Below are 27064 nucleotides of genomic sequence, written 5' to 3'. Positions count from 1 at the left end.
GACTCACAAAGGCTATATAGCACACACAACAAACTGTGCAGAGACAGGAAGTGTATGCACAGTAGAGAACAGATTGTCTAGGGACTGTATTAGAAGGAGAAAGCAGTACAGTAATGAAGCTGTGCTAGTATCTGAGAGGAAGTAAAGACAGCAGCATCCTGAACTCACACACCTCACATCTAGCATTTATTACTGGGAGAGTCACGTCCACATGAGACAAGTCTGAGACTAGGAGCAGGTGACAAACTGAATATGAATGAAGGAATGGAGATTGCAGCCTGAAACTTAGTGCAACATTTTTTTTTAAATCTCCTGGTTACCACTACAATACGTAAAAAAAAACAAAAAACATTTTTTTTACTTGTCAGAGATGTCCATAGCCTTTAATTTTCTAAAACTGTGGTGGAAAACTGAAAAGTAAAATTTTTCTTGAATGAGGTCCAATCTCTTTCCTTGTTCAAATTGGAGTTTGTCGAGTGCAATTTAAAAGACAGTGTGGTATCATTTTGCTCTCTCTGGAATATTATAGTGATATAGAGTATAATGACCATTCAACCTGGCAGTGTTAAAGCACTAATGTAAAATGTATGAGATTCCTGGCTAGGAGTGGAACACTGAGAGTTGTTTTGAGCCTTGTCCAGCGCCTATGTTAACAGTGATGGTACAATAGTGGGTGGTTGTTTTTTTTGTGGCAGACATTGGGTTCCTTGATGCCAATAAAGATTTAGTACAGCAGGATTTTTTAACACTGTTGTTTATGAGGGGAATCCTTTCATGAGAACACTACAGACTTTTCTGCCAAACATTGTTCCTTACCACAGGCTAGAAATGCCAGGAATGGATCCATAAATATGTCAGTTAAATGAGTTTACTGCAGCAGTCACCCTAATCCCATAACTCATGAGTATTATGGGATGGGATAGACCCAACTGTAGAGATCCAACTCCAACTAATTTACACTTATGGGACACAATGACATCTGCAGCATTCCTATACAACGCTTTCAACAGCTTGCTATGTAAATTCCCTACCCCCTCTAAAAAAATATTCTGTGTGCAATTGTAGTAGCAAATCCATTTTAGTAGGAACTATGTAATGAAATAGCCACTCAGTATATTCTGTAATAAATTCTTAGGAAATGACAAAATTGCTATATAAAGGACATACTTAGAAAAGCTCATGAAAACAAATGGCTTGTCTCAAGGTAGAATCCGTGATAAATGAGATGTAGAAGATTTATCTGAATGAGACATCCTCATTTAAATAGAGAGCCAAGAGGCAGGCTAGAATCTTACTTTAACACAGCAATATTTTCCTGCGCACATTATATGAAATATCAGGGGACAGCTTAAGTTAGATGAGGCATTTTCCATTTAACAAGCGCTGCTCATTTTAATAATAATACATTTCTGCTCTTCAATTTCTGGGTGGCATTTATGAGCTGAATTATTGGGTAAATTATAACAAAAATTAACTGCTTTTGCCTCGAAGGATAAACGCTCGTGATGTGCGACAGCGTAAAAAAAAGCTGTTGTGATGAAAGGGTTAAATTAAAAAGCTACTAAAAGCTTTTCACAAGCGTGCACATTACTGGAGAGATATAAACATTTATTTCATTAGTTTCAATTTACTTGTCGGATCTCAAACTGCATTACAATAACTGGTACGACAGTGGTGCTTCCTCTCATATTAAGGGAGGTGATAAAGTAATTCAGAAGTAACAGTCACTGGGGGAATTACCTTGTATATGAACGCTCCTTGTAGGTACTTACGTATGTATAGCCAGAGAGCAGGGGATGACTCGTAACAGTCAACTGAGGAGCCATTATGTGTATATGAAATCTTTCTCTTTATGGCTTGCGATTTAGCAAGAGACTGAAGAATTTAGAATCTTGTTCGTCATACTTAAATCTTTATATGGCTTCCATTGCATTTAAACATTTGTTTACCAAAAGTATGTAAAGGAGCAATTTGGGAAGTAATAGATAAAGCCCAGAACTTGAGTACAATTGTTCATTTTCTACTGAAACAGTCAGTATCCTACAGATGGGACGAATCACATTACAGAATACTAACTGCCTCTGAATTCATGAAACTATGAGCAGTTTCAATCAAACTGATTTGGTTAATATATACCATCTTTACTTAATTATTATATTATAAACAAAATAAAGAGAAAATCATAAAAAGGATACTTCTAGCTTTTGGGAAAACTTTGTATCCTACAGCTCTGAATTCCTTATAACTGTGAGAGTCCTTCCTCTGGACACCCTAACATCTTCACTGCTGAATCTGGGTTCAAACAGAGCAAAAAGAAGGTAGCAGAAAGATAATGGGGATATGCTGGAGATAAGAAAATGTTGCCAATACTCAGAAATAGAATATCCACAATCATATAACAATTTCTAATTTACAAATACTTGTGTGCAAATATTACAAATACATGTGTACATTAAATACAATTCATCAGATACCACCATCTGGCTTAAAGGGTTTGTCCAGTCCCTAAAAATTGATGGCCTATCCTCAGTTAGGCCATCAATAGCTGATGGGTCGGTGTCCGACTCCCGGGACCCCCGCCAATCAGCTGTTTTGAAGGGGGTGCAGTGCTCATACGAGCGCTGCTTCCCCTTCATATCTACTTGCTCACTTCAAAACAGCTTTGAACAGAACAGATGGACGGAAAGACAACGCTGCAAAGGTGTGAAAACATGTATGTTCTTAGAGAGTAACATATGAAGAAAATTTTGGATTTAATAATTATAGAAATATTTTTAATTCATTGATTTTGGTTTTATAATTGCTTAACAAATTAAAGGGGTTTTTGAGTCACATAAATATGTGATCCGTCGGGGTCCGTCTCCCGACACCCCTGTTAATCCGCTGTTTTGAAGGGGCCGCAGCGCTACACTTCAACGGGAGAAGGCAGCAATACTGTGAACTGCTGCTACAATTGTGTCGGTGAATCACAGTGAGCAGTGGAAATGAAGGAAAAGCAGTGCTCGTACGAGCGCTGCGGCTCCTCCAAAACAGCTGATCGACGGGGGTACCGGGAGTAGGATCCCGACCGATCACATACTGATGGCCTATCCTGTGGATAGACCATCAATTTAATGGGACTGGAAAACCCCTTTAAGGATTATATTGCTATACTGGTTGTCTCCTGCTAGTATAAATATTTTTTTGTTGGCTGATATTGTATGGGTTGTTCCTGGTATCGCTTATGTTGGTATGGATTTATTCTTTAAATAGAACAGTTTATTAATTTACCAGAAGGAAAGCAGGTTGAAAGGCACTCTAGAACTTCTGTCCCTGCACAGATAGTAGCTTTAGTGGCAAAGCAGGTCATGTACCTGCGTTGCTGAGTTAAAGAGGCTTTGTCACCAGTTTATAAGTGCCCTATCTCCTACCAAATCTAATAGGTGCTGTAATGTAGATAACAACAGTTTTTTTGGGTTGTTTTTTCTTAAAACGTTTATTTTTTACCGAGTTATGACAATTTTTAGTTTTATGCTAATTTGTTCTAAATGTCCAACTGGGCGTTTTTTTTTTACCTTTGACCAAGTGGGCGTTGTAAAGAAAAGTGTATGACGCTGACCAATCAGTGACCAATCAGCGTCATACACTTCTCTTCATTAATTTCCAGCTGTACTCATAGCACAGCATGATTTCACGAGATCACACTGTGCTCTCACTGCCACAGTAACTACACCGGAGCGTCGGGAGAATGACCAGACATCGTCTCCTGGCTGGAGGCGATGTCTGGTCATTCTCCCAACACTCTGGTGAGGTTACTGTGGGAGTAAGTGACGGCACCACGTGATCTAGCAAGATCACAATGTGCTGTGAGTACAGATGGAAAATACATTCCAATCTGCAGGCAGCATGTTATAGAGCAAGGGGATCTGACGTAGTAACGGCAAATACTATGTTAGCATTTAAAAAAGGGCTGGATGTTTATTTGCTGACGAATGTCATTGAGGGTTATAACTAATCTAGCAATGAATGACATATAATTGGTTGAGAATGGGTGAACTTGATGGACCTGTGTATTTTTTCAACCTATTCTACTATGTAACAACTTGTAATTTATTTATTTAAACCTCTGCTCATTATGGGCTTATGAGTACTGTGGGCGGTCCGAATCACTTTCCTACAGGGAGAGCTGTCAATCACATAGTAGGACCGCCCACTGGACTCCTAAGCCAATAATGAATAGAGGTTTAAAGAATAAATTACAAGTTATACTTATATCAAACTTACATCAATCTGCTCAGTTCCCCCTGCTCTATAACATGCTGCCCATAGATTGAAGTGCATTTTCAAAGTGACAGGTTCCCTTTAATAATGTAAAACTTTACTGTATTATCTTTTTTTATGGAGCATGAACATGTTTGGCAGAGCTGTAAAGAGAATTCGTTGGCTATAAATTTCAATCTTCATACTTCACATGTACAAGTATATATCAAAACTAATGTCATAATCGACTATGGTATTCATCCCGTCAAAACGATGGAACCCTTGCACAACGGAGACAAACTGAAACCATTGGCACCGGATCCGTCACCATTGAAATCAATGGTGATGGAAACAGAAACCTTTGGTTTCAGTTTGTGTCAGTCAGGGCTCCTTTCCGACGGAAAGATGTGAACGAAGCCTAATATCTAAAGTATGTTTTCCCCAAATGTCTGTGAACCCCAAGATTTGTATGTAGAAATCCCTGCACCTGCGGTATAACAAACTTCACAAATGTTTTAACAATGTCATTATTTACTTCTGTGAGCAGCTTAGATTGCTTAAATATGGAAATGAGGTCACTTCTTATTTATGCAAATCTCATCTGATACATCTCCCATGATACTCGAATTATTGTCCTTTAAACAAACAGTTACCATCTGAAACCTATTTAGTATAAATGTCCATATATGTTACAGAAAATGTGCATTACCATGTCCATATTTTCCAGTCCCTTTATATTTATACTTTACCTTGGTTTCCCCATTTAAAGAGACTCTGTCACCACATTATAAGTGGCCTATCTTGTACATGATGTGATCAGCGCTGTAATGTAGATTACAGCAGTGTTTTTTATTTAGAAAAACGATCATTTTTGACGGAGTTATGACCTATATTAGCTTTATGCTAATGAGTTTCTCAATGGACAACTGGGCGTGTTTTACTATATGACCAAGTGGGCGTTGTACAGAGGAGTGTATGACGCTGACCAATCAGTGACCAATCAGAGTCATACACTTCTCTCCATTCATTTACACTGCAGATAGCGATATAGCTATATTGCTATTTGCAGTCACATAAACACACTATAACGTTACTCATGTGTCATGACAATGAATAAACATTACCTCCAGCCAGGACATGATGTGTATTCATTCTCCTGACCACTTCTGTAGCGTCTGTGTGATTTACAGCACATCACAGCGAGATCTCGCTGTGAATGACAGTTTACAGCGTAAACTCGCGAGACTAAGCCTGCTGTGCTGTAAATCACAGAGACGCTACAGAAGTGGTCAGGAGAATGAAAACACATGACGTTCTGGCTGGAGGTAATGTATATTCATTGTCAGGACACTGCAGTAATGTTATAGTGTGTTTATGTGGCTGCACATAGCGATATAGCTATATCGGTATCTGCAGTGTAAATGAATGGAGAGAAGTGTATGACGCTGATTGGTCAGCGTCATACACTCCTCTGTACAACGCCCACTTGGTCATATAGTAAAACACGCCCAGTTGTCCATTGAGAAACTCATTAGCATAAAGCTAATATTGGTCATAACTCCGTCAAAAATGATCATTTTTCGAAATAAAAAACACTGCTGTAATCTACATTACAGCGCTGATCACATCATGTACAAGATAGGCCACTTATTATGTGGTGACAGAGCCTCTAAGTGGAGAATAGATCTGCTCTTACATAGAATATAATGTAGATAATAAAAAAAATGTGTAAGGTGATTGATGTCCAGTTTCAATCTTGTCATGTGATTTGGTCATATGCAATTACACAAGCTGAACAATGCAATTTTTATATAGCTGGATTGATGCAAAATGGAACTAAAAAATTAGCAAACTATGCTCTTCCCCCTTGGAATTCCAAATTACATTTATATAATATTATATCTACAAATGGGTTTCCTCTGGGTACTCTGGTTTCCTCCCACACCCCAAAAAAAACATACAGATATGGAATTTAGATTGTGAGCCCCAATGGGAACTGTGAGGACCTCTGTACAGCGCTGTGGAATATGTTGGCGCTATATAAGTAACAGAAATAAATAAATATGAAAATGTCATCTATTGGCTCAATCCCATGGCTGGATAGTTCACTGATACCCCACTGTCAGACAGCACAGACTCCATTAACTGCTTTATGGCATATAGCATATAACCTGTAACAGTAGAGTATTTAGGCAAAAAGCACATGATTTTCAGGCACCCATTTTAACCATTCCCTTATGTAGCGAACTTGATCTCTGTTGTTTTCTTTTATGGTCCAACATTCTCATGCATGGATTTGGTGCCAGAGATTATGATCATTTTAGAATATTAGACAATATGGTGTGGTCAGCACTCTTATGATCATATCAGTATTGTGCACGTTGGAAAGATATTTCAGTCAGTCCACTTATAGCATTGGACTATCCACGGCACAAGTCACAGAGATATAATTTACACTTTAGTTTTTTAAAAGTTATAGTAGATATGAGAAATATATCTTTTGTGTGCTTCAGGCCATGGAGAGATGAACAGTATATCGACATCTTCATTGTAGGTTGTAATAGATTGTGTTTATATGAGGTCATTACAAATATATAAAGTATTTTTTTTGTTTTTTCTACATAGAATTCTGGTTGACAATTTAACTCAGTTCATGAGCAATCCAGAGGAAAGAAAAGTGAGAGGAGAGCGATCCCTATCAGATTATGACTATACAAAATATCATCCAATGGAAGATGTAAGATAACGCTTTACTAAATATTTATATCTTGCATGTTAGAAGGGAAACCATCGAGAAGGAAACATTTTGCCTTAAAAGTCAAGTGCAAAGTCATGTTCAGAGTAGAAACTTTGTCCTCAAAGTACATGTGTTACAACTTCAGTAAAATTGGTAAATTTTTTGTGCCAAATAAAAAATTCCTGCCTCCCTACTTTAAAGGGGTTCACCACCATTAAAACCATGTGGCCTGTTATTTAGACTCATCAGGACATTATTTGGTCATATAAACCGGGACTCCCACTGTAAGGCCAGGAACTTGATAGACAGCAAGACCCCTTGGCTCTTATTGGAGATCTGACCATCACCTCCTATGAAAAGCAATCAAATGTTATTGCTTCTCACATGTGGCTTTTTACAGAATGCTAGCATCTCATTATTCAGGAATTGATGGGACCCCTGCTTTGTGAACCCCCAGTTCCATGTGAATGTATTTAAATGACATGTCAGAGGATTTAGTGATGGACACTGTTCATGTTTGCCTTTTACTTTTGATTCTTCATATGATTTTGTCTTCATTCCAGATTAACGTAAACCATTCAATTTACCACTATTACTGCAAAATTAATATAGAGCATTTTACACTAAAGTGTTGTTAGCCACTAAATTGTAAAAAAGAAAACAAAAAAGAAAAAAAATACATAAGCATAGTTTACTGTGAGAACTGAGCTGCTGAACTATTTCTTTACTTCCAGATTTACAACTGGATCAATGTAATGACAGAGAAGCACAGTGACCTGGTAACACAGCACAAACTGGGCTTAACCTATGAGTCCAGGCCCATGCATTATTTGAAGGTTGGTAGTAAGAAAAAAATCAAATTATTTTACTGCTGAATTGGAATGGACTAATGTAATTTTTAGAGATGATTGTATAAAGATGTTCTTGTTACATGCTTTATCTATTTAGTGATGATGACCTATGGTGAACCTGCTTTTATATATTTTCCATTTCTTCAGTACATGATGACAGTTTTCCCCTCTCCCTTCAGACCGAATACAGTGTCTGTGGTGTTATTTTGATGCCAATTGGTTGAATCAATTTGGCTTGTATTATTTTTTTTTTTAATCAATGGTTTTCCTTATATTTGTAATGAAGGAAGTGCATCATTGTCACAATTTAGATAAAGGGAGTACAGTATAATGGAATCCTTTCCTGCAGTAAGTTTATGTTGTTAATCTGCAGGTTGGAACTAGCCACTCCTTGAATGGAACACCAAGCTGAAAAGCTTTGTTTGACCCTTGCGTAAGCCTTCTTGGTGGATTCAGACCCCTGCGACAGAGAGCCCCCTAGATTGTAATTGGAGCTAGTCAATCTTCAGGCTGTCAGGTTGAAACTCTTCAGGTCTTGGCAGAATTGAGAGCCCTAAGAAGCCACGTTCTACACTGGGGAAGTCTCCAGTAACACCCTTAAAACGTCTAAATGAGTTGGGAAAATCATGACCTTTATGGCCAGAAGGGTATGATAGCTGTTACCTTGGCCTGGTCCATCTTAATTTTCATCAATACACTGGGTGTCAAGGAAATGTTTCTACCTTGCCATTGAACCTGGTCCCCATATGATCGATCTCTTACACACTCAACATTGTAGTGATCTGCATTAATATCTCTGGATTTAGAGACCTTTCTCCCAGGACTGCTAGACCTCGATTTAGTTGGTCAGCATCAAGACTAATGGAGCCTTGAATATGCACAGCAGATAGATGGGTTAGGTACAACTTTCTCTATGTCATGAACCTTACCACTTTCCTGAGAAGGGTTTCTGCTAGGGTGCCACCCTGCTTGTTAATGTAAAGCAGTGATGTCAGGTGTCTGACCTTACACAAACTGACTTCCCCTGCATCTGCAGAGCAAAGTGAAAGAAAAGATATTATATGGCTCTGAGATCTTTGAGGATATAGCTCTCTCCAGGGAGCTTCATGAGCCCCAAACTGTATTCTTCTCCAGGTATGCTTCTCAACCAAGAGGCATCTGTAGTCAACAGAAACCAGAGAGCCTGGATCAAGGACCTCTCATCTCTGAGCTGTTACTACCATTTTAAGAATTAGGGAGTTTGAAAAGACAGAGTGCACCTAGTGTTCAATCTCTCCAGGTTGCGATTTCATAGGCTCTCTGTAAGGGGAATAAGGACCATTAGGCTCAAGGGACTGTCTTTGCAGCTGCTGACATGAGCCCCCAGACCCTCTGCTGCTAAGATTTTTTTCCCACCATGTGGGAGGAAGAGAGACAAATATTTCCTGGGAATTTTTTTTAAAGCCTAAGAACGTCTACATTCTTGATGGAATGACATCCGACTTTTCCCAATTATTATCCAACCCAAGCTTTGGAGTAACTGCTGATCACCCAGAATTGTTTTGAATAGGCTTTCATTAGCCAGTCATCCATATATAGAACTACAGATATTCCCTGTATTCCTGAAGAGGCAGCTATAGCGGACACCACCTTATATATAGGTGTGAGGAGCCAAAGACATCCTGAATGGATCATGAACTGAGTTGTGAATTTCAGATTCTTGACACTGCCTCTTATCTGCACAGCTTTTCTTGGATATTTTCTCTGAGCCAAGAAATTTGGAATGCGGAGGTGAGGCCAGAGAGTCCATGACATCTCCTTTTTATAAAATGTAGATCACGGATCTGATCGTCTCCATTTTGAATTTCTTTTTCCTGGAAAAGCGGTTTCAGGAATCTGAGGTCAATACTATGCACATTTGCCCAAAAGCTTGGGAGCTAGAATTACAGAAAAAAGTCCTCTTCCTCTCACTAGAGTAAATAAAATAAGCACACAATGGCGCAACATAGGGCATCAACTCACAAACTCATAAATCGGAGAGGCAGGAAAGTGAGAGGTGTACACTCACCTGGCGGCGTCGTGCTGGGGGCACGACAACCTGGTAGTAAAAAAGATGTATATATAGTCCAAGAGCTGGTTCGGTAGACTTCTAGCCATAGGTCTTTCTGGGTGAAGAGCTTGTCGCAGACAGGGTATAAGCAATATCGAATGCTGAGATGCACTAGGTGAGTGTACATGTTAACCTTTTATTAATATTGCAACATGCCTGTTACGATATTAATAAAAGGTAAACATTTTCATGACACCAGAGGATCTTCCTTAATACCGCAAAGGGAACAGCACCTTCGTAAAGGGTCCTTTCTCACCGTCTTGCACTCACTAGAGTAGAATCTCTTCTAGGAACTCTCTTTTCAGAAATTGTAGAATGGAGTCATCCAGGATTATTTGCTTTACACAATGGAGTGGAGCAGTACGGAGAAGTCTTCCCAGAAGAGGAGAAAAAACCTATCAAATAGCCGGACTGGAATATATTTAGAACCCAGGAATTTGAGGTTGCACCTTGCCAGTCCTGAAAGAAATTGGAGGTGACTGCCCACAAGAAGAGATCTGGCAACAGAATTCATGTTTTCTTTTGTCAGAACTCGAATCTGAACCCATACCTTAGATTGCTCGACCATCCTGACTGTCTTTGTTAAGAGCATTTGAGTCTCTTGATCCTTCTCTCTCAAACATCCATCTTCCTCACTATTGACTTCTGGAACTTCTAAGGAGATCTTTAACCTCTGGAGGATGTATGTGACTGCGGTAATGATTTCCCTTTCATATCAGATAAGGGTTCCATGATCTTATCCAGTTTGGAGCGAAAGTGTCTACTTGAGGTTGTACTTGGCAGCATTATCCAGGGTTTAAGCCAAGGAGTACATTTACATGTGGTAGCCAAGGCTGTAATTTTGGCTACCAACTTTACCAATTGTGAACTAGCATCACCACACACAACTCTGGCATCTATGTTATGTTGAATCTGAAGGATCCATTTTCTTAGCCTTGGAGACTTCATAAGTGGCTGTAGCAACCGAACACTGGGCTGAGGCAGCACAGTAGGCCCTTCTAATTTCAAACTCATTGGGGAAAAATATAGGATCCTGAAAATTTGACCGTTTCTCAGCATGTACAATAGCAAAGCTGGGCAATTTCGCAATAGCCATATACATTTTTGGAGCCACTCCTTAAGTTGTACCTTATCTATAGGAAACCTGAACTTAAAGGGAACCTGTCAGCATTTTAGAGCCTTCAAAACTGCTGACAGCGCTATATACACGGTGTGGAGTGCACCATAACTACACCTATCTTGTCGGTCATGCAAGTTGAATGACCGAAAAATCAGTTTTAATGTCCCCAGCGCCGCGGTCGCAAGTCCAACATAGGCTGCCTCTTCATGTTCAGTGCTTCGGGCTCTGTGCACTGAATGCAGCGAGCCTCTCCCCTCTGCTCTAGTGATGGCTCTAGTGTCAAATCAGGAGAACTCTAGAAGCTTCACTCAGAGCAGAGAGTGGCACTTGCGACCGTGGCCCCAGAGACATCAAAACTTGCAACTTGCATGACAACATAGGTATGGTTACGCTGCACTGTGACCGACAACATAGGTATAGTTACGTTTCACTCCCCAACCTGTTTGTAGCGCTGCCAGCAGCGTTTGGGACTCAAAACTGCTGACAGGTTTACTTTAAATCTTTTAGTAAAGATTTCTCCCTTATCAGGAAGTTTCCATTCTGGCGTTATAGCTTTCATTAAAGCTTCATTCACTTTGAAGGCCCTAGGCCCCCTTAAGGTGGACACTTGAGCTTCCCCCTGGATAACATCTTGGTCCCCTGACCGGATGGACTTCAATTTCTTGGGTAAGAATACTCTCCCTACTTCTTCCTTATTTTCTTCCTCAGAGGAGGAAAAAAATGCATCCAGAATCTGGAATTCTTCATTAGAATGATGTACGACTGGGGGAGTTGCACACAGCAACGCTTAGACTTTTCTCCTGGAAAAAGACAGACTCTTTCATCTCATCATGGATAATTGGACATAGTCCTTAACCCATATCAGACCATGTTGCAGAGATGGTTCACCAGCAGGGTCACAAGGACAACAGTCTTGGCACCTAGAAAACCATAGCTATCAGGCAAGGGGCTATCACAATCCCTGCAGCTAAAGTGCTTTCATTTGGAGGTTGCTTTTCTTCCTCCCAAACCTGTACCGCCAGGACCTGCTGAAGACAATTATGAAAATAAATAAATTAGAAATGTTATACCAAGAAAGAAAACTATAGATATCAGATGTCACAGGTGTACAATTACCTTCAGAGCACTCACAGACCAATAAGTATACAACCAAGTGAAGACTGCACTCAAAGAGGCAGAGGAGAACTATCTCCAGTTTAAGTGTATGTTCACACTTAGGGAAATCCAGGTGAATATTCTCACCAAATGGTACTTTAATTTGGTGCTTATATTTGGCTGAATTGACCGCTGTAGAAAAAGGCCGCCACAAAAAAGACCTATAATGACCTGTAATCGACTGCAGGGGTCATATGTGATAAAACTTCATCACATGGGGCCACCTGTCCACAGAGCAGCAAGAAGAGCAGGGATGCATTGCTATGGAGGCTTTATTTATTTTTTCTAACCTGTGAAATTTGCTCCAAATACGCAGCATAATCGCAGAAATTCCGCAAGCATTGGTATTTGTTGAGAAATTTGGCTTACCATCCACATTGCTGCTACTGTAATACACTGCAGATTTTCTGCCCCCAAATCAGGATGGAGAAGCCATAGTGTATACGCTATGTGTCAACATACCACATATAGGGGAACATTTAACCAAAGCATGCAGACTTAAAAAAAAGGAACAAACTTCTTTAAAATAATAATTTTCTCCAGGAAAAACACTTATTTGAGAAAAATGCTAAAAACTAAGGCCGCCTCTGCCCCCACATGTGAAACCTCTCGGGGTATGCCAACCATAGACTGCCTACAGGGGAGAAAAAACGTAAAAGGTGCATTAGTGCAATAACAAGCTAATACACATACCAGCAGCACCAGAGATTGAGAAACTATCGTAGGGTTAAAGGGAATGTATTGCCTATATTTATTTTACTAATTAAAACCAGATACTGATACATATTCTTATTTCTTGTCTATTTTATTTTCTAATTGTAGATTTATTAATTGTATTTTCTGTACATGATTATCATACCTCCCAAATTTCAACTATCATAAAGAGGGACGCACAGTGGCAAACTATTTTAATGTATAGCTAAGCCTCTAAACCCATTTGTGCCCCCCCCCCACCGTAATAGTGCCCTTCTTTGGGTAACAAACAGTAATAACAGATACCTCCTTTGTGCCCTCTCACGATAATGATGCCCAATAGTGCCCCCCACACCTATCATGCCCCATGCTGTCTCCACACAGTATATGCCCCCGTAGTGCCCCATAGTATAATGTTCTCAGAGTGCCCCCACACAGTATCATGCCCGCATAGCACTCCCATACGGTATCATGCCCACAGAGCGCCCCCACACAGTATCATGCACCCAGAGAACCCCCACAAAGTATTATGTCCCCAGAATGCCCCCACATAGTATCATGCCCCTAGAGTTCCCCACACACAGTATAATGCCCACGTAGTGCCTCCCCAAACAGTATATTGCCCCCATAGTGCCTCCCCACAGTATTATACCCCCGTTGTCTCTCCCCACACAGTATCATGCCCCAGGGTGCCTCCTCACACAGTATCATGCCCCCAGAGTTACCCTAACACAGTATAATTTCCCCATAGGGTCTCCCCACAGAATATCATACCCCCATAGTGCCTCCCTACACAGTATCATGCCTCCGTAGTGCCATACCACACAGTATCATGACCTCATAGGGCCTCCCCACAAAGTATAATGCCCCACACAGTATAATCCCCAAAATGCCTCCCCACACAGTATAATGTCCCCATAGTGTCTCCCCACACAGTATCATACCCCCATAGTGCCTGCTCATGCAGTATAATGCCCCATTAGTGCCCCCCTCACAGCCCGCATTATGCCTCCCCACAAAGTATAATGCACCTATAGTGCCTCTTAAATATATTAAAATAAATACTCACCTAGCCCCGTTCCCAAAACTAATTGAGGAGATCGCTGGGCAGGTGATGTCACTGCATTGCGCCTGCCAGCTCCAAGCCGCCCACTGCAAGCAGAATGATTGAGCAGGGAGCTTACGGCTTCCTGCTCCACCATTATATTCAACTGTATCTGCGTCCTGAGGACGCAGGTACTATTGAAAATGGGACATGCCGCAGGATTTCTGGGACAGTGGGACATTGTTTAGAATCTGAGACTGTGTAATGGATGTATATTATCTGGCGTTAACCAGTGCAATGCGTTCAGTGGCAGCCCAGGTGGGCACGCTGGGGGAACAGGTAAAACTTTTGAGAAACAATATGTACAAATATAAAGAGCAGCTGGAAAACGTGGAAATTACAACTTCCCAACTTGAGGATACAGTAATAGGTTTACAAAAAGAGATGAATTCGTTAAAAGGGAACAACAGGAATATGAAGCTCAAGATTACTGATCTTGAAAATAGCTCAAGAAGAGCTAATCTGAGATTCCTCGGATTTCCAGAAGGTGCTGAAGAGACTGATCCGATCTCTTTCAATAAGAATTGGATAGTGGTGAGGTTGAAGTGAATTAGATAGTGAAGCTTCATAGAATAAGCACATAGAGTTCCTCTGGTCCGGTCATCCCAGGGAACAGACCAAGGCAGATGTTAAATATGAGACTTTATCCTAAGATCTCTATGGAACACAGCAAATGTGGAATTTAATGGACAGAGCATCATGGTCTTCCCCGACTATGCTGTGGATACACAAAAAGGACCGTGCTAAATTTATAGAAATTAAAAAGTTGCTACTGGAGCATGGGGTGAAATATGTAATGATGTTCCCTTCTAAATTGAAAATATTATGGATACACTCCTATTTATTTTTTCTGAACCCAGTGGAGGCCAAGGAATAGGCTGTGTTAAATTTAAAGGAGAAATGTCGAGAGGATCTAGAGAATGATTAATTCTTTTTTGTGTATAGCTTCCTTTTATAATGGGAAACAGCTAGTCGGATGTGGTGGGCTGGTTTGATTTAGGGAAGGGGAATCGGGGATAGCGGAGCGGTCAGGAATAATGGTCTTTAACTGTTTGACATGACTGTCATTTATGCGTTCTTGACTGTCAACTAGAATAGATAGATGCCCGGATTTACAAGTCTTTAATCCAGGTTTGCTTGTACTTTAAAGAAGTGCTCATTGAGTTTGGGTAGTAAAATATTTCAATGCAGACTTGGCAAGATAGGAGAAATTAGGAGTTAAGCCTAAACTTCAGAGGGGCAAAGTTTTTCAAGAAGCATACTGGTCTGAATCTTGAGGGCAGGGGCGGTGGTAGGGGAATGTTCATGGTGGAATCTATGTTATGAAGACAATGCTGCATGGACGCAGAGTTATATAGCTATAAGGAGTCAGTTTAGTGATACTAGGTATCTTACTAGATGGGTTATATAGGGCGTTGGGGAAGAGGGGGGGGTTCTTTTTCTTTGTGGTTGTGTTGTTTTTTTGTTGTTTTTTTGTTGTTTTTTTTCTCTCCTTTCTTGTTGTGTGTATGGTTGGTTGGATATCTTCGCCCACCTCGCTCCTACATTGTCCACCTTCTCCATAGGAGTGTTTTTGTTTTATGATGGCTCAACATAGTGAGTAAGAATATTGTCCTGGAATATCAGGGGTATGGGCTGGAGACTCAATAGGGTTGCCATATTTAATCTCATTAGGAATTTTCTTCCTGTGATCGTCTGCCTCCAAGAGACCCAACTATATAAAGATATCTTTCACGTAGTAGAGAAGAGGTCTGTACAGAAGTCCTTCCATTCAGTATACTCAACGCACTCCAAAGAAGTCTCAATATTGATACACAAAGAAATTATTGTGCAGATTATCCCTGTCAAAAAAGACACTTGGGGGAGGTTTGTGTTTTTGCATTGTACCCTACAGAATAAACCTTGGGTTTTGGTGAACATTTATAACCCGCCGCCTTTCACAATATAAATTTTGATAAAGATTAGGGAAGTTATGTTGGATAAATTGCACTGTGCACTATTAATAGTGGGAGATTTCAATGGGGTAATTAATACATCTCTTGACAGAATAAGTTCAATAATAACACAGTATAAGCAGGATAAGAAGGGTTTAGGGTAATTATCAATTATTAGAAGAGTTTGGATGGATAGATGCATGGCGCAGTTGGAACCCGAATGGTAGGGTTTATTCCTGCTGCACGAAATCACATCTTTCACTTTTACGAATTGATATGGCAATATGCAACAATTTGCACCTCAGGAAATTATTAGGGTTAAATACGAAACACGAGGAATATCCAATCATTCACCGTTAACGGTGTTACGAGGTGGTGATAAGAATAAGGGCAATAGGTTTAGAGTCAACACTACGTGGTTCTCCATGCTGGACCACCATAAAATTAGAGAGGAACCCAATCTGTTTTTTAAAGAGAATGGAGGTTCAGCGTCGCCCCAGATAGTGTGGGAAACTGTAAAAGCTGTTATTCGAGGGCTAATTTTAAAATAGAAACAGCCAGGATTAAGAAAATACTGATGGAAGTAGAAAAGGAAGTGGCAGAAAAAGTGGCACTGGAGGAGAGGGACTTTTTGTTGGACCGTTTAGGGGAAAATAGAGAAAAATGGGAAAAAGCTCAAGCAATATATATCGGCTTCAACTGCAAAGGGAAGACATTTCCTCAACCTGTTGCAGGAAAATTTTATGGGCCAGTTTGTGGAAGACCCGACTAGAGGTGAAGCTCTGTTGGATCTGGTCATTTCTAATAATGCAGATCTTGTTGGGAACGTCAATGTTTGTGAAAACCTCGGTAACAGTGATCACAATATAGTTAAATTTTACCTATACTGTAAAAAACAAACGCAGGCTGGGAGTGCAAAAACACTTAATTTTAAGAAGGCCAATTTCCCCAGGATGAGGGCTGAAATTCAGGATATAGACTGGGAAGAACTAATGTTAAATAATGGGACAAATGATAAATGGGATATTTTCAAATCTACTTTGGGTAATTATAGTGCAAAATTTATTCCTACAGGTAACAAGTATAAACGACTAAAATTAAACCCCACATGGCTTACACCTTCTGTAAAAAGGGCAATACATGACAAAAAAAGGGCATTTAAAAAATACAAATCTGAGGGTACAGCTGTAGCCTTTGTAAAATATAAAGAGCTTAATAAAATCTGTAAAAAGATAATAAAATCAGCAAAAATACAAAATGAAAGGCAGGTGGCCAAGGATAGTAAAACAAATCCTAAAAAATTCTTCAAGCATATAAATGCAAAAAAACCAAGGTCTGAACATGTAGGACCCTTAGATAGTGGTAATGGGGAGTTGGTCACAGGGGGTCAAGAGAAGGCAGAGTTACTAAATGGGTTCTTCCGCTCTGTATATACAACAGAAGAAGGAGCAGCTGATGTAGCCGCTGTTAATATATCAGTTGATATAGTGAATTGGATGAATGTAGATATGGTGCAAGCTAAATTAAATAAAATAAATGTACACAAGGCCCCGGGACCAGATGGGTTACACCCTAGAGTTCTTAAGGAGCTTAGTTCAGTTATTTCTGTCCCCCTCTTCATAATATTTAGAGAGTCTCTCATGACTGGTATAGTGCCAAGGGACTGGAGCAGGGCAAATGTGGTGCCTATTTTCAAAAAGGGCTCTAGGTCTTCGCCGGGTAATTATAGACCAGTGAGCTTAACATCAATTGTGGGGAAAATGTTTGAGGGGCTATTGAGGGACTATATACAGAATTATGTGACAATAAATAGTATTATAAGTGACAGCCAGCACGGTTTTACAAAGGACAGAAGCTGTCAAACCAACCTGATTTGTTTTTATGAAGAGGTAAGCAGAAGCCTAGACAGAGGGGCCGCTGTGGATATAGTGTTTTTGGACTTTGCAAAGGCATTTGACACTGTCCCCCATAGACGTCTAATGGGTAAATTAAGGACTATAGGTTTAGAAAGTATAGTTTGTAATTGGATTGAGAATTGGCTCAAGAACCGTATCCAGAGAGTTGTGGTCAATGATTCCTACTCTGAATGGTCCCCAGTTATAAGTGGTGTACCCCAGGGTTCAGTGCTGGGCCCACTATTATTCAACTTATTTATTAATGATATAGAGGATGGGATTAATAGCACTATTTCTATTTTTGCAGATGGCACCAAGCTATGCAATATAGTTCAGACTATGGAAGATGTTTGTGAATTGCAGGCAGATTTAAACAAACTAAGTGTTTGGGCGTCCACTTGGCAAATGAAGTTTAATGTAGATAAATGTAAAGTTATGCACCTGGGTACAAACAACCTGCATGCATCATATGTCCTAGGGGGAGCTACACTGGCAGATTCACTTGTTGAGAAGGATCTGGGTGTACTTGTAAATCATAAACTAAATAACAGCATGCAGTGTCAATCAGCTGCTTCAAAGGCCAGCAAAATATTGTCGTGTATCAAAAGAGGCATGGACTCGCGAGACAGGGATGTAATATTACCACTTTACAAAGCATTAGTGAGGCCTCATCTAGAATATGCAGTCCAGTTCTGGGCTCCAGTTCATAGAAAGGATGCCCTGGAGTTGGAAAAAATACAAAGAAGAGCAACGAAGCTAATAAGGGGCATGGAGAATCTAAGTTATGAGGAAAGATTAAAAGAACTAAACCTATTTAGCCTTGAGAAAAGACGACTAAGGGGGGACATGATTAACTTATATAAATATATGAATGGCACATACAAAAAATATGGTGAAATCCTGTTCCATGTAAAACCCCCTCAAAAAACAAGGGGGCACTCCCTCCGTCTGGAAAAAGAAAGGTTCAACCTGCAGAGGCGACAAGCCTTCTTTACTGTGAGAACTGTGAATCTATGGAATAGCCTACCACAGGAGCTGGTCACAGCAGGGACAGTAGATGGCTTTAAAAAAGGCTTAGATAATTTCCTAGAACAAAAAAATATTAGCTCCTATGTGTAGAAATTTTTTACTTCCCCTTTCCCATCCCACTTCCCCTTTCCCATCCCTTGGTTGAACTTGATGGACATGTGTATTTTTTCAACCGTACAAACTATGTAACTATGTAACTATGATATTCTAAAAGCTAAAGCCAGCAGAAATTGAATACAAAAAGATCAAAAATTATTTCTCGATTCACTGGTCAAAATTTTGGCATCCACTTTCCAGAATCAGAATAGTCAGAAGCTTATAGGGGAGATTGAAAAATGTAAAGGGGAACTAATTAGTGATTCAAAATTAATGGTTGAGGAATTTGCCAGATATTACTTGGACATTTATGAATCAAGAGTAACACGCGAGTTAAGTGAGATTAGCGAATTTTTAAGGAAACCCCTTTTAGCAAGACTCCGACAGGAGCAGGTGGATATGTTGAAAGCTCCAATCACTGTGATGGAATTGGAGGCCACTATTAAGAAAACTCCCAAGAATAAATTCCCTGTTTTGGATGGTCTACCCTTTGAGGTTTATGCACAATATGTAGAGACGTTGGAAACTAAATTGATTGATCTATGGTACAATCTTACAAAAGGGTGAGAATTGTCTATTACAAAGAGCATACAGCTTCGCCCCCTTCGCTGCCCAGCAACACAGCCTGATCATATAGTATATAGCTTCCATTCCCGACTGTGTTTTCAACTAGTGATACCTCCAGTTGTTTCACAGCTAGAACTGCGAGTAGATTATAATCTTGTCTTTGATATTACACCAGAACCAGGGGCGTAACTAGGAAAGACTGGGCCCCATAGCAAACTTTTGACTAGGGCCCCCCCTCTGCTGGGTATCACGCAACCCCCCCCCCCTTTATAGATAGTGCCTCCCTATAGATTCCACCACACAGCGCCCCCCTATAGATAGCACCATACACAGCCCCCTGCAGATAACGCCATACAGCCCCCCCTGTAGAGAATGCCATACAGTCCCCCCTGTAGAGAATGCCATACAGCCCCCCCTGTAGATAATGCCATACAGAACCCCTCTGTAGATAACGCCATATAGCCCCCCCCCCAAAAAAAAAACGGCCTATAGTTTGTCCTACAAAAGACATGCATCCCCTATCCACAGGATAGGGGATACATGTGTGATCGCTGGCAGCGATAAGGAGAATGGGGGACCGAAAGTCCCCCGAAGTTCTCCATGACTAACCTCGGACTTCCGGCGTCTGCGCAGTTCAATAAAAATGAAAGGAGCGCTAGTCACGCATGCGCACAAGCGCGACCGGCGCTCCATTCATTTCTACGGAGCTGCCGACACAGACCCCGGAAGTCCGAGGTTTGTCATGGAGAACTTAGGGGGGACTTTCGGTCCCCCGTTCTCCTCATCGCTGCCAGCGATCACACATGTATCCCCTATCCTGTGATTAGGGGATACATGTCTTATGTAGGAACAACCCCTTCAGTGGCGTCGCGCTGTAGCAGCCATAGCGGCTGCTAGCGGAGCCTGCGGCCATGGGAGGGGGCCGTGCCGGCGGGTGGCACGGGCCCCCTCATGCTGCAGGCCCTGTAGAAGTCGCTACGGCTGCTATAGCGGTAGTTACGCCACTGCGTATAGGTTTGTACGGCGTATAACTACAGCTCCCAGCATGGCCTGAACAATGATAAGGATATGCTGGGAGATGCGGTTTCACAAAAAAAATCCTATCACCATCATCTCGCTGCAGATCATACAGTGACTACATTACTGATTAGAGGCAGAATAAACATTTACATTAAGTGACTCACCGGTGACGTCTCAGATTCTAGTTCTTTTCTTCTCCCTCCGGCTCAGACATCTATGATGGATTTCTACCGGCCATGACCCATTTCTGCAGTTTTCCGTTCAGATGTCTTCAGCTTCTCACTTTTAAAACATTTCTGCACCTATAAACAAAGTTAAAATTCTCAACACATCTAAATATAACTGTCACAAACACACAACATGCCCCCTGTAGATAGTGACCTACATAGAAGCCCCTATAGATAGTGCCCACATATGGACTCCAGAGCTGCAAGGCAATAGTGCTAACCACTGAGCCACCGTGCTGCCCTACATATAGCTTCCCCTATAGTTATTGCTCCACGTATAGCCCACCTCTGTACATAGTGTCTCACATATAGCTCCCCCTGTATATAGTGTCCCACATATAGCCCACCCCTGTAGACTGTGCACTACATATAGCCACCCTGTTGCTAGTGCCCCACAGGTAACCCACCCCTGTATATAGTGGCCCACATATAGACCCCCCTGTATATAGTGGCCCACATATAGACCCCCCCTGTATATAGTGGCCCACATATAGACCCCCCCTGTATATAGTGGCCCACATATAGAGCCCCCTGTATATAATGGCTCACATATAGAGCCCCCTGTATATAGTGGCCCACATATAGACCCCCCTGTATATAGTGGCCCACACCCCCACATATAGACCCCCCCTGTAGCTACTGCCCCACATATAGACCCCCCTGTAGCTACTGCCCCACATATAGAACCCTATATATAATAGCCCACATAAAGATGACCCCCCCCCCCCCACTATAGATAATGCCATTCGCATTTTTATGAGGGAAAAAAAACAAAAACTTGACATACTCACATTCTCCGGTTCCCACGCTGTTCACTGGCGATGCAGACATGCTCTCTTCTGAGCATGTCTGCAGGAGCTGAACGAGCGTCCTCCAATGACGCTGATTGGCGGGGCAGAATGACTTGCCCCGCCAATCAGCACCTTCTAAGCATGGAAGCGGCGCGATGATGTCATCGCGCCGCTAGCCAATCAGTATCATTGTAAGGCACTGGATGGTCAGGCACGGAACATGCCCGGCCATTCAGTGCTAATACATGTATTTGGCTGCCGCTAGCACTGGGGCCTCCTCCGGTGCTAGCGACACCTACAGGCATGAGAGGGCCTGTGTAAGGCTCGGCGTCGCGGGCCCCACAGTAGCGACGCTACCGCTGTAGTAGCCATAACGGCTGCTAGCGGCGCCACCGGGCCCCCTCAAGCCCCGGGCCCCGTAGCAGCCGCTACTGCTGCTACCGCGGTAGTTACGCCACTGACCAGAACCACTGTTCTAGTTGGTCCACAGACCGAGATATGGCTGTTTTAAGTGAAGCCCCTTCCCTCCAGCCTCAGTCCCTCACACAGTGTGAAGCAGCTTCATGCTGATAGGTCAGTCTCAGAGGCTGTGAGGTAGCTCCACCTTCATCACTGGTGTTGACACCTACTTGTCTAGTATAGGCTAATTTGCATATTTAGAAATAAGCTCATAACTTTAAAAATAATAAACGTGTTAGGACACAATTTTCACTAGCATTATCAGTGTGACAGCGCCTATTAGATTAGCTAGGAGATTGGGCATTACTAAACAAGTGATAGATGTTCTTTAACCCTTTCACGACCAATGACGAAAATGAACGTCATGGTCGGCTGCTAGTTCCCGCACCATGACGTTCATTTTCGTCAATATTTCAAACTGTCACTCTGTGTAAACACAGAGTGACAGGCGCGCGCTGACAGCTGTCCTAGACAGCTGACACATCAGTCTCGCCGGACAGCGGACCATCGCCACTGCTTTCGTTAATTAACACCTTAAGTGTGGCGACGGATTGCCGTCGCCGCATTTAAGTGGTTTGAATTACATCGGCAGCCCCCACGAAGTGATCTTGGGGGCTACCGATGCTTGTCGCGGCAATCGGAAGTCAGACAATTACCTCCGGATTGCCATGTACGGAAGCCTCGGAGGAACAGCCTCCGGCCGTTCCTCCTCGGCTTCCTGTCAGAGTGACAGTTACGTCACAATGACAGTTAGAGTACATTACACTACGTGTGTAGTGTAATGTACTCTAGCAGTGATCAAAGCTGCAAGTCTCAATGTCCCCTAGTGGGACAAGTGAAAAAAGTAAAAATAAGTAATAAATGTTTTTAAAAAAAAGTGTAATAATGAGTTTATAAGTTATATAAACACAAAATGCTTTTTTTCCCTATAATAAGACTTTTATTATAGAAAAAAATGAACACGTTAAAAAAGTACACATATTTGGTATCACCGCGTTCGTAACGACCCCAACTATAAAACTGTAACATTATTTTTCCCGCACGATGAACACCCCAAAAAAATCAATAAAAAACTACGACAGAATCGCAATTTTTTTGGTCACCACCGCTCCCTAAATAAAGAATAAAAAGTGATCAAAAAGTCGCATATTCCCAAAAATAGTACCAATAAAAACTTCAATCCGTCCCGCAAAAAACAAGCTCTTACACAGCTTTTTTGACTAAAAAATAAAAAAATTACGGCTCTCAGAATATGGTGACACAGAAAATATTTTTTTTTATAAATAAGTGATTTTATTGTGCAAACGCTAAAAAAAGGACCAAACCTATATACATATGGTATCACCGTAACCGTACCAACTCGCAGAATAAAGTAAAAATGTCATTTATAGCGTACGGTGAACGCCACAAAAAGAAAACCTAAAAAACGGTGTCAGACTTCCTGGTTTTTTTGGTCAGGATTGCAGAAAAAATTGAATAAAAAAAGATTTAAAAAAATAGCATGTACCCCAAAATGGTACCAATGAGAACTACAGATTGTCCCGCAACAAATAAGCCCTCACACAGCTCCGGTGGTGAAAAAATAAAGACGTTCTGGCTCTCAGAAAATGGCGATGCAAAATGTGTAGAGTGTTCCAAAATCGGTTAAGATCGGGCGCCATTTATCAGTGCGACAACGGCCACATATCTGCGGATTATTATTTATTTACTGCATTATTATACCCTCTTATTATACCCTGATGTACCCGCACAGATTACATATGCCCCCACATTATAAACTGAAATACCAGCAAAACCCAAAACAGAAAAACTACCAAGCAAAATCTGCGCTCCAAAAGCAAAATGGCGCTCCCTCCCTTCTGAGCCCTGCAGCGTGCCCAAACAGCAGTTTGCGCCCACACATATGGCATCACCATACCCGAGAGAACCCGCTTAACGTTTTATGACGTATTTGTGTTCAGGGGCACAAACTGGGCACAACATATTATGCACTAAAATGGCATATCAGTGGAAAATTGCAATTTTCACTTTGAACCATTCGCTATGCATTAACCCCTTTGCGCACTATGAATTAATTGCCCGTCATGGTGCGGGGGTTGATGTATGGAGCCGGCTCACGTGCTGTGCCCACTCCATACGCTGCAGGTTTCAGCTGTGTATTACAGCTGACACCTGGGACTAACGGACAGGAACAGTGATCGTGCTGTTACAGGAGTCTGTAAGAATAACAGTATACTGCAATACATTAGTATTGCAGTGTATTGTACCAGTGATCCAATGATCGCTGGATCAAGTCCCCTAAGGGGATTGATTAATAAAATGTGTAGAAGAATTATAGTTATTAATAGTGAGAATTTTTTTTTTTAAAGTTAAAAAAAAACACCTTTTCCCATTTTTCTTCTAAAGTAATGTAAAAAAATGATCAAAATTGGTATCGCTACGTCCGTAAAAGTCCGAACTATTACAATATACCATTATTTAATTTGCACAGTCAACACTTTAAAAAAATGTAATAATTGAAACGCTGTTTGTTTGTTTTTTTTGTCACCTTAGCTCTAAAAAAAAATGTAATACAACTTTTTAATCACTTTTTATGTACCAAAAAATGGTACCAATAAAAACTGCCGATCCTCCCGCAAGAAATAAGCCCTCACACCACTCTATTGATGGAAAAATAAAAAAGTTATGGCTCTTGGAAAGCGGGGAGTAAAAATCTAAAATATGAAAGCAAAAAATAGATCCGTCCTGATAGGGTTAATTCATTTCCACTGAAAAAACGTATATGACCACAAGTGGGGTATTTCTGTACTCGGGAGAAATTGCTTTATAAAAAATGGTTGTTTTTTTTTCCGCCTTTATCCCTTGTGAAAATGAGAAAATGCAACATTTTAGTGGAAAAAATTTTGATATTAATTTTTCACGCTCTAATTCTAATAAACTTTGCAAAAGACCCGTGGGGTCTAAATGCTCACTATACCCCTAGAAAAATTCCTTGAAGGTTTTTCCAAAATGGGGTAACTTTGGGGGCGTCCACTGTTTTGGTCCCTCCACTGCATTGCAAATGCAACATGGCACCGAAAACCATTCCAGCAAAATCAGAAATCCAAATGGCGCTCCTTCACTTCTGAGCCCTGCTGTGGGTCCAAACAGCAGTTTATTACCACATATGGGGTATTGTCGTAATCGGGAGACATTGCTTTACAAATGTTGGGGTGCATTCTCTTCGTTATTGCTTGTAAATATTAAAAATTTCTATGTTGTTTCAGAAAAAAAGTAAATTTTAATTTTTACAGACTAATTCCAATATATTTAGCGAAAAACCTGTGTGGTCAAAATGCTAACTATACCCCTAGATAAACACCTTAAGGGGTCTAGTTTTCTAAATGGGGTCGTTTATGGGCAGTTTCTATCGTTCTGGCAGCTCAAAGCTTCTCCAAATGTACAGTGGGGCCTAAAACATTTTCAAGCAAAATATGAGTCCTGAAAGCCTACGGCTGCTCCCTTCCTTTGGGGCCCTGCCGTGTGTCCAAACAACGCATTAGGGCCACAATGTGGGTATTTTTGAAAACAGGAGAAAGAGGGTGATAGATTTTGTGGTGTGTTTCTTCATTTTCATGTTCGCTTTACAAAGAAATCGGTCTTCAAACTAATACTTTTATGAAAAAAGTGAAATTATTATTTTTTTCCCCCTGTTATGCATTCTATTTAGCAAAAAACTGTGGGGTCAAAATACTTACTATACCCCTAGATAAATACCTTAAGGGGTTTAGTTTTCTAAATGGGGTCATTTGTGGGGGTTTCCATCACTCTGAGACCTATGAGCCTCTGAAAACCTGGGTTGGTGCAGGAAAAAAAAATGTACTTCAAAATTTATAAAATTATTATTCCATTTGTAAGTCCTCTAAATTGCTGAAAATTTATTTTATTTTTTCAAAAGTGCTGCCAAAATATAGTAAAGAGATGGAAATATATATTTAATTAAAAAAATTGTACAGTATGTGTGTACATATGTGACATACTGCAGTTAAAAATAGGGAAAAATGGTAATTTTTACAAAATTTATTCCATTTTTCAACTTTTTAATTAATTTCCACAAATTGTATCAGTCTACTTTTACCACTAAAATAAAGTACAACATGTGACGAAAAAACAATGTCAGAATTACTTGGATATTCAAATCTTTCACAGAGTTATTCTCTGATAAAGTCAGACATACCAGATTTGACAAATCTGGCTTGGTCATTAAGGTACAAACAGGCCCGGTCATTAAAGGGTTAAAGGATGAATATCCTATTTCTTGAGGTATCATTTTATAGTTTGCTCTATAATGTTTAAGGGGTACAGGATGAATGAGTAATGTAGATTTGTATGTCTTTTCTTTTTTGTAAAAATAAACAAATAAATAAAAAAAGAATGCGGGACTGTTCCACTGGATCCGGGATGTTTGGGAGTCCTGGCTTATGAGGGCAATCATCTTGCCTGAACTTCTGTTAACAGCATTTAGATATATGCTTTACAGCAGCCATCTGGATCATAGGAACCTATAGCTTGCAGATGACCCATTGACTTCTATAGGAGAGTGTTTTAGGCATGCTGTGTGATCTGTGCAGAGGTCATTGTGCATTAAAGGAACAGTGTCATCACAAATTATTTTTTTATATGTTAAAGATGTTAGTGCTTTATTAAAAACGTTTATATTCATTTGTGTGTTTGTGTTTTACTTTTTCTTATTTTTACACTTTTTCTTCCCTATGGGGGCTGCCATTTTTTGTTCCATTTCTGTCTGTGTCGATTAACGACACATACAGACATGGAATACGGCAGCCACAGTCCCATAGGGACTGCGAACGGCTCCCGTCCCATTGACTTCAGTGTACGGCGTCTGTGTGGGAACTGCGCATGCGCCGCTCCCACACAGTCCAATTCGAAATTGGCGCCGTCCGGCGCCATTTTCCTGTGGACCGGAAGTCGCGGCCGGACAGTAATATTACTACTTCCGGTCGCGGCTTCCGGATTTGTGCACTTGGACCAGCGGCAGCAAACGGAGCGGACGGGCC

At 40.9% G+C, this 27064-nt stretch overlaps 1 protein-coding gene across 1 annotated transcript in view; it reads left to right on the top strand.

The window, feature by feature from the left end:
- The window catches only part of CPO (carboxypeptidase O), a 79713-nt gene that overhangs the window by 25529 nt on the left and 27120 nt on the right, over positions 1–27064 (top strand). Inside the window, exons 4-5 of the mRNA XM_075831219.1 lie at positions 6865–6976; positions 7711–7812. Coding sequence (XP_075687334.1) covers positions 6865–6976; positions 7711–7812 — 214 coding nt within the window. The remainder of the gene's footprint in view (positions 1–6864; positions 6977–7710; positions 7813–27064) is intronic.

Source organism: Rhinoderma darwinii, chromosome 6, assembly GCF_050947455.1.
Source record: "Rhinoderma darwinii isolate aRhiDar2 chromosome 6, aRhiDar2.hap1, whole genome shotgun sequence".
In the NCBI taxonomy this organism is placed as follows: Eukaryota; Metazoa; Chordata; class Amphibia; order Anura; family Rhinodermatidae; genus Rhinoderma; species Rhinoderma darwinii.
Note: the sequence above shows the minus strand (reverse complement) of the source record. Positions and strands in the feature narration are given on the sequence as shown.